Consider the following 14,002-nt stretch of genomic DNA (forward strand, 5'->3'; position numbering starts at 1 on the left):
CTCCTGCAGGAGTGCTGTATTTGCCACATCCATCTATGACACGGCGCTCGTTTTCGCAGGCCCTCATACTGGTTCCCCTGGATATCTTCCCAGAAGCATCGACATCCCCAATGAAGTCCAGAGCGTGTATTCGCAGTTGGTGCATGACCGTTCGCAGGCACTCGGACGAAAAGACCAGGCTGAGAGCAAAGCAGCTCTCGCAAAGGAACGCTCGGCTTGTCAGCAATTGGGACTTCGTCCGTCAACACTGCCATCATTTACGCCGGTTGATTCTCTGCATGCTTAAGCGTGCTATCTACAGCCGCAAGCACGGAGCTGACGGCTCTCTTGGTCTCTGAGTGTGGATGGGGCTATCTCGCCCCCTCGCAGTATGGTGGCCTTTACTACCCCTGCGCTGAATGGTTGATGATGCTGAAAGCGCGGTTGATACCCATCACTTGGATGGGCTGCTCGTGATGTTTCTTCCGAACCACACTCAGTAGCCGGGAATCAAACTGCAAGTTCCACGCTGGATGCACTTGAGTTTAACGCAAGTGCCCTTGCAAGATCCAAGATGCACGGGGAGACTCTGCAGGCTCTGGCAGCTTGGAATGACTTCCAAAGCTTTCTCGACGCATCGGGTTGGGAATGTTGAAATCGAACAGTATATCGTGGTGCCTCGCGCAGTTGTGCAGATTCAAGAGGCTACCCTGGCAATCCGCTACCTGCAGCTGACGGTAAGAGAGAGACGAGAAGCCTATGGTTCGTGGTTTGGCAATCAGTCTAACGCGGTTCCTGGTATTCTGCCGGGAATCCCGTGGACAGGAGATGAGCACCTCCATGGCTAAATCAACTCTTGGATGACTGCTCATATAAGCTATGGAGCATACTGCACCTGCGTACGCCTTGGCCGTTGGACAGGCATTTTGTTGCTGGCTTCAGATACTCGGTGGTTCCTGCTTCATCTCAGAAACCAGCGGCTGTTTTTGACAATGCTGCTCTAAAGCTACCAGAGACTTATGGCTGCACTCTTCACGCCGTGGGCAGAGACTCTTCCGCGGAATAATATGTTGAACCTTTCCCTCAAAGATCTGGGTCTGGAAGGGACGGCCCTCTATGAATCCAGGACACAGAACCGGGATGGCAGATGAGATGTGCTTCATGTGCGATCACTGCGCGCATGTCATAGCAGATGCTGACCACCTGGTCTTGTTCTGGCACTGTCTCGGCTGTATGGGGGTTGATCGCCATCGAAGTTGCGAAGATCATCAAATGTCTGGCACGATTCTCTTGTCTTGCACCGGGCCGTAAAAAGACCACACATTGTGCGTGTCGTGTCTGGCACAGCGAAGACAGGGAAATGTCTGTATCTGAGCCAGAGTCTCACCATCCTTAAATTACTGCAAGTCAGAGGTTTGTCGATGAACATCATCCGAACAACACGACTGAAGGATCTCAGGTGTCTCTGACAAGTCAGTGTGGAGGGTTGCTACCCATGGACAGCCCACGGCTTTTTTCAGTCGAGGGCTCCTGATTCAGGGTTGGATCTGAATCGGTCTAATGACATCCACTTCGACGTCGATGTCTTCCCTTACACTGGACACACACACCATCTCCCAACCCCTTTCTGAGACGGCAGTCTGTAGGATTTGGGTAAGTAGTGAGTTCTCTATTGGATATCACCACTGCATACCCTGGTGTGCTACTGCACATCACGTTGATTCAGCGTTGGATTTTGGGCTGTCTGATATCAAATATCCACACAAACCCAACATTCCGGAAAGCATCAAGCAAGTGCTTATCAGGATAAGTCTGTCGGTACAGGTGGCGCTGGTAGGCAGCAAGCCCACAGAACTGCGCAAACTTTACCCAATAATCAGGTATTTTCTATTTTCGGGCAGAGTCATCAAGGCCCTGTCTCACCAACGCCCCTCTGAATGTTCCGTCCCGAAAGGCAAAGGCGGATGTTCTACAGTATGGAATAGGTTTGCGAACCATTTACCAGCTGGGATTCTTCGCGGTCACTTCGAGACAGCGCCATGGAAACTGCAGCAGTCGCACACATCCTTTGTAACCATCACACCCTTGCAGTCTGGAGGATAGCGGCATTCTATCTCTCTCCAGGAGGTAAACAATAGACATGGCTCAGGCCTTGATGTCAGGTCTCCTCTGCTGGGTTAGTGGCAGACCTCAAGAATTTAGACCGCTGCCCTCCTGGCCTGCTGTGCCAACATCTCACAGATATGAAAACCTTCATCCCAGACTGCCCAGTTACCGTGCCAGCTACTGGTGATGCGGTGTGGGGTTGGCGTATGAAGCAGATACTTGGAGACGCTGTGCTACCTACTTCTCCATGCTCTTGCTTAACGTCGAATACATGGAACCCGTCGGAATTGGAGGATTCTGTCAGGCATTTGTGGAAGAATAAGATCCGACAAGCAGGGAGCTTCAGATATAGATGAGGGGGCTATCCCTTGCCCAAATGACGAACGAAGCAAAGGCTATTTCCAAGCTGGCGGACACGCAAGGAAAAAGACAGCGTTAGGTTTGAAATTGTGCCAGTAACTTTACGTCCCATAGCAACAAACCCACGCAAGTGCTCAGGCAAATGAAGCCTACACGATTACAGTCAGAGGAGCGAGGGCCTTTTCCCTATTCCCCTTGGAACTAGAGAGACAGCTACACCACTCGACATCAATGTGGAGCATGTCTACAAACCTCCATCGGGGCCTTGACAAAGCCATAGAACAGCCATGGGCCCTGGCGGCCGCAACGCAATCCTCCGGCCTGGCGCTGTCGTGGGTGACAGTCACCCCAGTCGTCAAAACATGCTGGCCGGTGTTTTTCTTCTGCTTTTCCTTATTGACCCCTGCGTTCCTATCTCGTTCAATTACCAGCAGCCCGTGCTGTACTGTCGTGGGTAGCCGTGGTCAAGGCCCACTGGCATGCGTTCTTATCTCGTCCTACCACCCCTAACCCTAAGTGGTATGCTCATCCATTGCTTTGGTCTTGGTTGGTCTTGGTTTAGACGTGCTTGTCGCCGGTGTGGCCACCACGGCCATATATTGTCGAACTGCTTCAGACTTTTTAAATGTAACTGCTCAAGTATTCCAGGCAACCTGTGGGTTTGACATCAGATGTCGGAGTGGGCACGCTTTTTCAGAATGGCCTTCCGTGTAGGGCTGCTATTAGGTACGTCGTCGTGCAGCATCGACCACGAAGTTGAAGCATTGGCCGCGGGCTCAGTGCAAGCCAGAGAGGCTAAACTGGTCATCTAAGAGGGCTGTCTGTTTTACAGCTTCTCTTCCGATATGTCATCTACAGCGCGCAACAACCGCACTACTGTGGCCGCTCCTATCATAGAAGCCGTGGCCTTTCGGCAGTGGTTGTCTTAGTGATAAACGGCTGGGATGGACATAGCGCCTTGACCAGGCAAAAAAGCATTACTTCTCGATACTCTCACGACAGTTATGCACATAACGGGTGGGATGTCGACGCTAGGTACCTGACCATCCGATTCCCATCATTTCATAGGTAGAATAGAACTGTCAGTCCATACAAGGAGGAAACAGTGGTTACTCGACGACTCGGCGTTGAGAACATCCTTGTCCCAGCAGGGCGCCTCAATGGATAACGACTTATTGAGGGCATAGCATCTACGTTTGTGCCAATGGTGAGACCGCCATTGCCGGTGGCCTTGTACACAGCGATGTCGATTACCTGATGCTGATTTATATCATCTTGATTTGTATACAAGTCGCTGAGTGGCCTTCTCGAGCCAGCCGCCTCGCATTCGACGCGACAATGAAGGCAGCTATGGAGTCCACACCTTTTTGCATGGTCTATCAACTTCACGAATGTGCCATTCGGAGTTATACAGAAGTGACACATTTATTCGGCACGAAAGGCGCAACGGCAGTCCAGAATCACGAATACACAAACGCCAGCATTATGTCTACGACAACATTTGCTTCCTCGAGGCAGCCGTCGTGGGATCCCAGGAGTAGACAGGACAAGGATCACTGTCGCGACATTGTGTCCCTCACAGGTTGTCCGCCTCCAGGTATTGGATCGGCCAGGATAGCAACTGTCCTCCCAAGCAAGCAGGAAACGATGATACACCATCCATCCATAAGTGCTTGGTGGCGTGAAGAAGTTGAGCACGAGCGTCGTGCCACTTAATCCAAAAATCGCGAAACTGTTGAATAGAGTGACCACTGCGACCCAGGCTGATAGGGGTTCATCTGGCTGTCCGACATGGACACACTCGAGGGTCGTGTCAAGGAACTCATGGCCTTGTCTGAGAGACTCAAGGAACCGAGCCCTATCCCAAAGTCCAGATTAGATCTCACGACGGACCATGGCGGCTCCCTCTACGTCGTCACTGCAGCCCATGCCCATTATCACGAGTCTGTCGGAGTCATGCTTAGCCCTAAGTCATTCTTCATCTATTGTGCCTGAGACGCTGCTAGTAGTACTCTGCCCTTGCCTGCAATTCTGTCCAAGTCAGGGATCTCCACGGAGTACCAGCAAGATTCCTGCACACTAACACTGTGCACTTGGTGCCGGCAGCATGGTCCATGAATGCCAGGGGTTTCCATGGCATAAATAACACTTTGGCCGCCCTTTACCTGAGCATTATATTGTGATTCTTGCAACACCGCCATGACTAGGGCGGAATTGCAGGCAGGATGCTGCCGACCACTAACTCACTCCCGAATGGTGCCATCTACGACTCAGGGGTGCATTTCTGGGGATAGGAGAGAAGCTTAATGCTAGTGTCGGTTTTCTACCAACTCCCAAGTATTGAGCATGCAGGGACTCCTGGCCGTAAAGAGATATCTGAAAGGCCATGCTGAAACAGCAGCAACGGGGGTAACAGGCACCAAAGATTTGACAGCAGTCACAGTTGGCACCAATGTCAACTTCTTCACGTACAGCAAGACCTGTCTTGCCTTTATGGGCAAGATTTCATTATCTGCTTCCCCCTGGGCGGTTTTGTGGCCTGTCAATAACTTCAACAGCAAGTTGCTCTTCTACCATGGATATGGAAAATGACTACTACGGTTTGGGATTTGTTGGGCCATTTGGGGTTGGCCGGTTGTCCCATACGCCTCCTTGTCGCATCTTCTGACGAGAACCAAAGAACGTCGACTGGCCATTATGGCTAAAATAATGTTGGAGATAGCTGGATCACCACCAGCCTTGCAAGGTCTTTTGGTGTAGTGGTCTAGCGTCTCATCAAACAATGCCTGACATACCTGGATGGTTGGAGGGAAGAAAAGGAGCGACCACCATTTTCTCCTCACTATGGGGGGGTTCTTTTTGTAACTGCCTAGACTGGCTGCAAGTACCACACAGCATCTTTGAATGAAAGATAAGGGACTGTATAACAGTCCGTCAGCGTCTTCTGTTGACTTCCTAACATAAAGACAAAAGACACCGACAGAGGCCAGACAGTATAATCGGATCAGGTGCTGCCTTTGACAGCGAATTCTGAAGATATACCTGGCCAAGCAACTTATGTCCTTGCTGCCCGTGTTGGCGCCATGTGGAGCGTCATTCTGGCGTCCGTGTTCCCGGTAACAGAATATGCATGAAACAATAGATCTACGGGCTGTTCAATGCTGCACATGCAGAAGCGGGCTTCCATCTTGTTCCCTTGGTATGTGAACCAGCCATACGTAAGACCGAACCACAACCAGAGAATGGAGCGATAATGATACCAGTCCCAAATTGGGGATGATGGTTTTATGTCTTCTTTTCTAGGCATAACAAGAATCTGGTGCTGGTCGAGCCTACTGGACTGGCTATACCGCGATAACCTGAGGTCAGGTATTCAAGCTTATCTATTTGAAATACTGTTCTTTCTTGACCTTTCTACAGTTTATAAAGCGCCTGATAATGGATGCCACCGACGCAGATCGCCCGCCGTCAGTCGTGGGTATTGTCTCTGGCTGATATCAGGATCGAAAAGCACTAAACTGGGGCGATTTCTAAATCGATCCAGAAGGATGAAGACTGATCCAATGGGCAATTCTACTGTCTCGATGTATGACTTTTGAATTAATCTTCTCAGTCTTCATGTCGACCCAGATATCGTGCAACTTCAAAGTAGTACAAGATAGACACCCGTAGCCCTATCAACATCAAATTAAAGAACATCACCCTTCTTCCCCCTCCTCGACAACCCCCCAAGCCACCCCCTACTCGTCCTCCTCCGAATCCTTTTCCCAGCACACCAAAACACCACAATCATCGCATTATTCACCACCGCCACCGCACAAAACACCCCCGCAATCACAACCGCATACCCGCGCCCCACAATCCAATCAAGCAGATAACTGCCCATCCCAAACGAAATCGCCTGCTTGCCCAGGTTCATGGCAATCAGCATCTCGCTCACGTCCGCAAAGTAACTATCCACCGCATACGCCAGCGTGAACGTGAAGAAGAAGTATGCCCCGAACTGCACCATCGCGACGCCTGCAAAGAAGCCCGTCCAGTGGAGGGACTTTTCGGCGGTGATACCGTAGACGATCAGACCCGCGGGTGCGAGGAATACGCCGGGGAGGAGCGCGGGGAGACGCATTTCGGCCTCGCGGATGTTGCCGTTGCGGTGGGTGAGTTTTGCGGCGATGAGGTCGGATGTGGGTGTGAAGGGGAGGGCGAGGGCGAAGCCGATGATTGTGGCTAGGGCGATTAGACCTGAGGAGGTCTGGGGCCAGGAGTAGGGGGGTTCGGTGATGAGGAGGGGGAAGGTGTAGTTGAATGTGAGGGCGCCGAGGCCAATGTAGATTCCGAAGCTGGTGATGACCCAGAGCACGGCGGGGACGAGGAAGTAGGCGAAGGAGCGGACGATTGTTGCGAAGAACTGGGCGTCGTGGTCGATCGGGGCCCATGGTCTCAGCGTCTGGAGGAATGCCTTTCGTGCTGGGACTGGGGGGACTGCCTCGACCTGCGTTGTGCCTCCGTCTTGCTTTTCGTTCTTGTCCCACGGCTCAGAATCAGATACCTCCAGGATCTCTGGTCGATGAAACCGAGACTCCTCAACTAGGAAGAACGAGGCCACGAGCAGCGCACCCGCGAACGCCGTGAGGACATAGAAGAACAGGCGCCATGAGTATCCCCCTGCCAGCATGTATCCTGCATATAAAGGACCAGTAGACCCGAGACAGAGGCAGACTAAACCTGTCAGTATAGCATTTAAGTCGAGTGTTAGATGAAGATACCGGTATAATACCCAATCTTCTTGCCTCGCTCATGCAGATAGAAGATATCATTGACCAGCTGCACAGGCAAAGACTCACACACCCCACTCCCAAAGCCATGAAAGACGCGCGCGGTCATGAGTCCAGAGAAGCTTGTTGCCCTGGAGGCACCAATGAGGCCAGCGACGAACTATACATCGTATCACATTAGCCCTGCGCAGTAAATCGCCCTGCACAGTAAATATCACAAGACCATACCGTCGCCATAGACAAGAGCGTAACAATCCGCCTTCCGAATTTCAGATACACTGGGACCAGAATCAAGCTGCCTAGAAAGAATAATAATCAGAAATATACACCAAAACCGACACCCCAAGGACTAGAAAGCACACCAAACCCAAACGCCAGATTCGGATACGAAATCAAGCCCGACGCATCGGCGTGCGAAATCCCAAACTCCTCAGCATAGATACTGATGTACACCGACGGCCCAACGAGCGAGCAGTTTCCCAGGAAGGAATACACCGAGACGATGACGAGGATCGCGTTCTTTTTCCATGCTGGCCACTTTTTTTTTGTCAGCTATGAGCGACTTTCTTACCGGGTGAATGGCAAAATACTAGAAGAGGATCATTGGGATCATCGGTGGGCACAGGGTACAGCGCCTGGCCGTAGCTTGAACTGGTTGCTTCTCCTTCAGCGGCAGTAAGGTCGACTGTCCCCGGGATGGCGCCTTCGCGGGCGTGACTCTGGGGTGGCATTTTGGTGAATCAATGAATCAAATGGATCAAGGGAATTGGATTGGGGGAATATCTCTTCGTCAAGGAGATTATATACGAACCCACCGGAGCAGCAGGGCGGCCGCCACTTGCGGGGCTATTTTGTGGGACGGGGTCTGTCATATTGAGCCCTGCAGGGCATTCAGGCAGAAGAACTCGATATTATTTGATGAATTGATGCCGTCCTGACCGGTTGAGGCCGGGGTCGATGTGGAGGCGGGTCAGTTTGCGGGGAACTTTTGGAGTCGCGAGTCAGATTTGGCACGGACTCTCCTGCAGCGACAGGCTGCGGCCCCACAGACTAGGCAGTTAACCTGCTTTAGTGATTACTGAGTCTGGGAGTGCATGGACAGAACAGGTGGTCTATAAACTGCAATCGAGTTGTTGCTACTGGTTAGGTGGTTATAGGAACAATTGACCATGCATTAAGCTAGATACATTCGTGCCACTAGCCATCGACTTGGCTGACATGACCAACTCTATCTGCCACTCTCCTCCACTAATCAAATTCAGATTCCTTCCTGTCCACCAGACCATAACCCAACAACCGACCGGCAGTGTTGTTATACATGTCGGGCGTGTGCTGTTCGTACGCTCGTCCGAGGCCGAATGAATCGAGATTCATTCATCCCTTAGTTGCGGAAGGGGAAGCCGGTCGGGGTAGGGAACGGCACCGAGCTGCTGGGGGAGCCGCTTGGGGTAGGGGAGCCGGTGGGGGCACCAGGGCCGTCAGGACCGCCAGGGCCGAAGATGCTGGTCAACCAGTCCCAGCCAGGGAAACCGCCGTCCTGCTCATCGCCGAACTGACGCTTCACGAAGCCAGTGGGAGAGGGGGAGCCGGTGGGAGTCACACTAGCACTGCTGGTGGGGGTAACGCTAGCACTGCTGCTGGGAGTAGTGGTGACCCAAGGAGGGAGCTCGGTAGGGAAGCCAGGAGGGCCACCGGAGCCGGGGGGAGGAGGCGGCAGGAAGCCACCACCCTCCTGCGGAGCAGGAAGAGCAAGAGCACAGCCGACGAGACCGAGGGAGGCGACGAAAGAGAACTTCATCTTGAAAGGTTTGTAAAGAATGGTTTTCTGGTTGGAATGTAAAGGACTGACAAGACCACGAATACCGGATTCGTTCAAGTGAGTGGAAGTGGTTCAAACTTGATTGAGAAAGTGAGTGGATTAAGCAAGGTCAACACCAAGTTGTCGAGGAGATGGCCGCGCTCTTTATAGCTTGAGAGAGATTCAGGAGCCGGGTTGGGGGCCTAGGTAGTACTCTGGACTAGCGTAAGGAACGGAGACAGGGCTCAGATTTGGCATAGCTTGTTACCCACATGTTATCAGGACAAGCACTTAAGGTTGGATACGGATGGAGGTTTCTGAAACCACCATTTGACGCCTGAGACCGAGCCGTCCGGGACTTCAGCATGCAGAGTGGCCGGTGCTAGTGGCCCTTGCCGCCAGGGACCAGGGTGCTTGCGAATCCTCGCTCAGGGATCCCGCCAGTCGAGAATCGAATGGCGTGCCCTGCTTGGTCGGCAGTCCGAAAGGCTCTTTGGGCCTTGGAGTCATGCCGAGAGCTCTGGATGCAGTTCTTGTCGAGTAGCGACGCCATGTGGGTGCAGAACCGTGGCTGATTGTTACACACTGGGTCTATCAGTGGCCGAATCAACAGACGGATACGAGAGATGTCCCTGTGGCGTTACACCCTTTATCCGGCTACTCCATCCTAAACCCTTATAGGGCCTAACAGGGCTGATCACCATCTGCTGCCCCGGCCAACAGTATTGATTGATTAGATCGTTAACCCGTTAGAGGCGGACGCAGTCCCGCAATGGCTAGTATTTGATATCCAAATCGCTATTCAACGTTCCCTAATCACGCGAAATTTCGACAGAGGCAAGGATGGCCAGCTCATGGCAAGAGACGAGATCGTTGCCACAGGCGCACGGAGAAACAGTGGTGCGGCCGGCGCTCGTTGCTGAGCGCGCAGGGCAAGCCAACCTCCCGTGTCGCTGTGGGGAAGGATCTTCACGGCGTGACGAATCCTGCGCTAAGAGGTGCTTGATCCTGGCGCCTGAAACGCCGTGTGTCACGTTTAATTCGACCTGCCAGGCCCTGCAGCTCCAGTCTGAAGATCGACGCTTTCCTTAGCTGTTCCTGTGCGAACAAGAGGACTAGGCACGGCGTGCCCGAAACACACCTCATTCGGCCCTGCTGGGCCCGATGGTGGGAGACTCACAAACACACGAACGGGCGCAGCCTGCATACCCTGCACATCGCTCGCTTCTCATCTTCATCATCCTGACAGAATAAGACGAATGATGCAGGCGGTTAATATTCCATGGTTTATTCCATGGTCCCGCTCCCTAACGGAAATTCCTAATCCGGCGATCAGCAAAACCCACCAAGTCTAAGCCCAGCGGCGCTGCAGTTTGCAGCTCGCAATCGCTGGCTTGGTAGCGAAACCTGATCGGCCACCCACCAGGAACAATCTCGCCCGTCACACTTGCTGCCTGCGCTGATCCGTGAGGACCTGCAGTGCTTGGGTTGCGATTCAGATTCGAGGTCTGAGGTCAGATTATTCCTGCTCTTATCTCGACAGTGACGTGTCTCGGTCAATTGTCGCATTGCGCCGTGGTTCCCGCGTCTCCAGAAATTTCGCTGGCAATCCAGCCCCCTGTCAACTACGGGTTGTTGAAGAATGGAACAAGGGCCAGTTCGTCCGTTCCCTGTTGGGGCACAGACGGAGGGCTAAAACGGCCGGCAATATTCCGTAGTGAGTCTGCCCTAGAGGCTTGGAAAGGGACCTTCCTCGTCGCGACCTCGACGAGACATCCTCATGCAGACAAGATCCGCAATCGCGATGGTTGAGGGCTCAAAGTGGAAACCGCAGTCCGTGACGGAACCCCCCTGTCAGTTAATAATCTTGTCTCATCTCAAGCCTGAACACGCAAACGTCACAGGGACGATCGTTTCCATGGCGTCTTCTGGCGCACAACGTGCCGTGCCCCAACGCCGCCGGTGGCTAAACCACCAAGCTAATTGTCAATAGTCGCAAATAGTCTAGACCTTGTAGGGTGACCAGGGTCGAGAGTGGAGAGATCAGTCTAGCCTCGCTCCAGATGACCGGAGCCCTACCAGACATTCCACTTTGTATCTGGTAGATGACGGACTGACGAGTCGACGACTGGGGAAGAGATTCCCCTCTGGGCCGTGCTACCCAAGCGAAGAGAACCCCAGCTCAGCAAGTTCAGCCTAATGACTGGGGCAGAGCTCATACCACCCGGGTCTCAGACTCACAGGTACCGAGACGAGGTCGGGAGTCTGGACTGTCGACCGTCTCACAGTTGGGGATGATGACATGTACTCGGCTTTCTTTCTCGGACAACAATGTGGAGGAGCAGTTTGAGTTGAATTGCATTGTAGTGTACTCCGTACTATGTAGCGACCGGATTAAGAGCCGCGATTGTGTTGTTTCAGGTAGATCTCGGAATTGGTCCAGACAACTCAATCTCGAAAACGGGGAAGAAATTGGGGGAGGGTTGCGACTTGCGACAAAAATATTCGAGGTGCTCATCCCAACCTCTTTTTCCGCTGTCAAAGGATAAAGCCGTGGACGAATTCTCCCGGCCCGTCCGTGTTCTGAAACCGAACACTCAGGGGCAAAGTAAAAGTTCTGGAGACTGGTGTTTCGGATGAGTGGCGGGAAGACAGCCAGGTCAATTGCGTCATTTGAAGCAATCACGAAGCTCAAATTTTGGAATCTTCAGAAGACTCGACTGCTCGAGGATTGAGAGTTGACTTTGAGAGTTTACCTCGAGGCCTGCATAACATGCATAACAGAATACATTGCTTGTTTACATCATCTATGTTTGCATATCTTATCGGCCGATAAGATAAATTACCAGCGTACCACATTTTCAACAATATCTATACCAGCACCCACGGCAGCATACACGAACACCACAGTCTCTATGGCCAATTCCAGACCACATGAGCCATCAATATACATACAAAGAATCATCTTATCCTCTTTTCCCGCACTGAAACCCATAGCCTAGGACCAGACAGCGACGACCAACCAACCAATAAGACCCGCGAATCCCAAAAATACAGCCAAAAATGATGTGATTTGAGCTTCAAATGTGATAATACCCGCTAGCGGTAACATATCCTCCCCATCCACCAATCACAGCAGCATCTTTGGCAATGGCGAAGAAACGGCGACGAAATGGCGACGAAAAATCGAAGATAAGGCCCGCCGGCTCGTTATCGATCGATGATCGCAGGAGAAGCTTTAAATAAGGCAGTGAGGGGCGCTGCGCTGCTTCTGGTCTGTGTGTGCGGGGTGAGCTTGCTAGGTCTGAAATTCTCAGGCACCCTATACATAGTCTTACCGTAGAGAAGCCTCCAGCTTGAGCCACCATGTCCCCTACGAAGCGTGTCGCTGTCATCGGCACAGGGCCGTCTGGCGCTATTGCAGTGGATGCACTGGTGCAGGAGGGCGCATTCGATGTTGTCCGAGTGTTTGAGCGGCAGGAGAAAGCCGGTGGTAACTGGTACCTACCAACTCCCAAGCCGTCTGAACTGAATGTATCGGGTTTTCTAACTAACTTGCGCAGGGTATCGCGAGAAACCGAGCAGGCGGAACCACTAGACATTGACAGCCTCTCAACACGCACAGCAGACAAGCCCGTTGAGATCCCCGCTAATCTACCGCGGTACACGCCCTCTGTGACAGCGCACCGCTACACGGATTCACATATCTACCCGGGGCTGCATACGAACGTGGACGCCTCGGTCATGGAGTACTCTGGAGCGGAAGAGCGGATTCCTGAAATCCGCTCAGACTGGTCTGTTGGGCTTCATGGGTCTGATACGCCGTTCCGGCATCATGGGGTGATTCGCCAGTACGTCGAGGGTCTGCTCAATCGGAACGGGTATCAGGATCTTGTGGAGTATAACACGACCGTTGAGCGGGCTGCTAAGGACCCCGAGACGAATACGTGGACTTTGACGCTAAGGAAGCCTGGGCAGACGCGGAAGCTGGACTACTGGTGGACTGAGACGTTTGATGCGCTGGTTGTTGCGTCTGGTCATTACCATGTCCCTTTTGTACCGACGATTCCTGGGTTAAAGGAGTTTGCGGAGAGATATCCCGGTTGCGTGGAACATGCGAAGCAGTATCGGGGACCGAAGAAGTATAAAGGAAAGAAAGTCATAACTGTCGGTGCCTCTGTCTCCGCCGCGGACACAGCAGTCAGCCTGATCGACTCTGCGCAATCACCCATCTACGCCGTTGTGCGTGGCAAATACAACGTCTACTTCGGCGACGAAGCATTCAAGCACCCCAAAATCGAACGCCGTCCGCCAATCGCCCGGATCGACAGCGACAATGGGGCTCGGACGGTACATTTCGAGGATGGTACCTCCGTTACAGACGTCGATCATCTTATCTTTGGCACCGGGTTTACGTGGACTCTACCTTTCCTGCCGCATATTCCGATCCGCAATAATCGCGTTCCGGATCTGTATCTACATGTGTTCCATCAGTCGGATCCGTCGCTGGTGTTTCTGGGCGCGGTATGTCCTTTTTCATCTTTCTATTAATACCTGAATATAACTAATGGGAACAGGTTGGCGCCGGTCTAACATTCAAAGTCTTCGAATGGCAAGCCGTGGCCGCAGCGCGCGTTCTCGCCGGAAAGGCTACACTGCCACCGCTCTCCGAGCAAAAGAAGTGGGAAGAAGACCGGATCGCGGTAAAAGGTGACGGATCAGGGTTTCTGATGGTGTTTCCTGACTTCGAGCAATACTTTGAGCAGCTCAGGGCGCTGGCTGGGGAGCCCGCGGATGGAGAGCCAGGCAGGAAATTGCCAGGGTTTAACCAGGCATGGCCGGGTGATTTTGCTGCTGGGCATTTGCGGAGGATTAGAATGTGGAAGAGGGCAAACGAGGCCGCCATCGAGGCTGGGAGGGGCTGTTCGCTTAATTAATGGATATGGGTGTATACCTGCTGTATCCCGACCATAATATACCTTAG

The 14,002-nt window shown here is 52.7% G+C and overlaps 3 protein-coding genes across 3 annotated transcripts; 1 reads left to right on the forward strand and 2 right to left on the reverse strand.

Annotated features, from left to right (window-relative positions):
• Window positions 1–6,133: 6,133 nt before the first annotated feature.
• APUU_30478A (uncharacterized protein) lies at window positions 6,134–7,951 on the reverse strand (the record flags this gene model as incomplete). The annotated part of the gene is made up of 5 exons (XM_041701576.1): window positions 6,134–7,164; window positions 7,212–7,380; window positions 7,449–7,519; window positions 7,583–7,757; window positions 7,811–7,951. 5 exons carry the CDS (start codon window positions 7,949–7,951, stop codon window positions 6,134–6,136), a joined length of 1,587 nt encoding a protein of 528 aa, XP_041554447.1.
• A 650-nt stretch (window positions 7,952–8,601) lies between these two features.
• On the reverse strand, window positions 8,602–9,018 carry APUU_30479A (extracellular proline-rich protein; the record flags this gene model as incomplete). The annotated part of the gene is made up of 1 exon (XM_041701577.1): window positions 8,602–9,018. One exon carries the CDS (start codon window positions 9,016–9,018, stop codon window positions 8,602–8,604), a length of 417 nt encoding a protein of 138 aa, XP_041554448.1.
• A 3,366-nt stretch (window positions 9,019–12,384) lies between these two features.
• On the forward strand, window positions 12,385–13,955 carry APUU_30480S (uncharacterized protein; the record flags this gene model as incomplete). Its single annotated transcript, XM_041701578.1, has 3 exons — window positions 12,385–12,518; window positions 12,582–13,542; window positions 13,596–13,955. The coding sequence occupies 3 exons, from the start codon at window positions 12,385–12,387 to the stop codon at window positions 13,953–13,955; spliced, it is 1,455 nt and encodes a 484-aa protein (XP_041554449.1).
• Between the last annotated feature and the right edge of the window lie 47 nt (window positions 13,956–14,002).

Source organism: Aspergillus puulaauensis, chromosome 3 (genome assembly GCF_016861865.1).
Source record: "Aspergillus puulaauensis MK2 DNA, chromosome 3, nearly complete sequence".
NCBI classification, from domain to species: Eukaryota; Fungi; Ascomycota; class Eurotiomycetes; order Eurotiales; family Aspergillaceae; genus Aspergillus; species Aspergillus puulaauensis.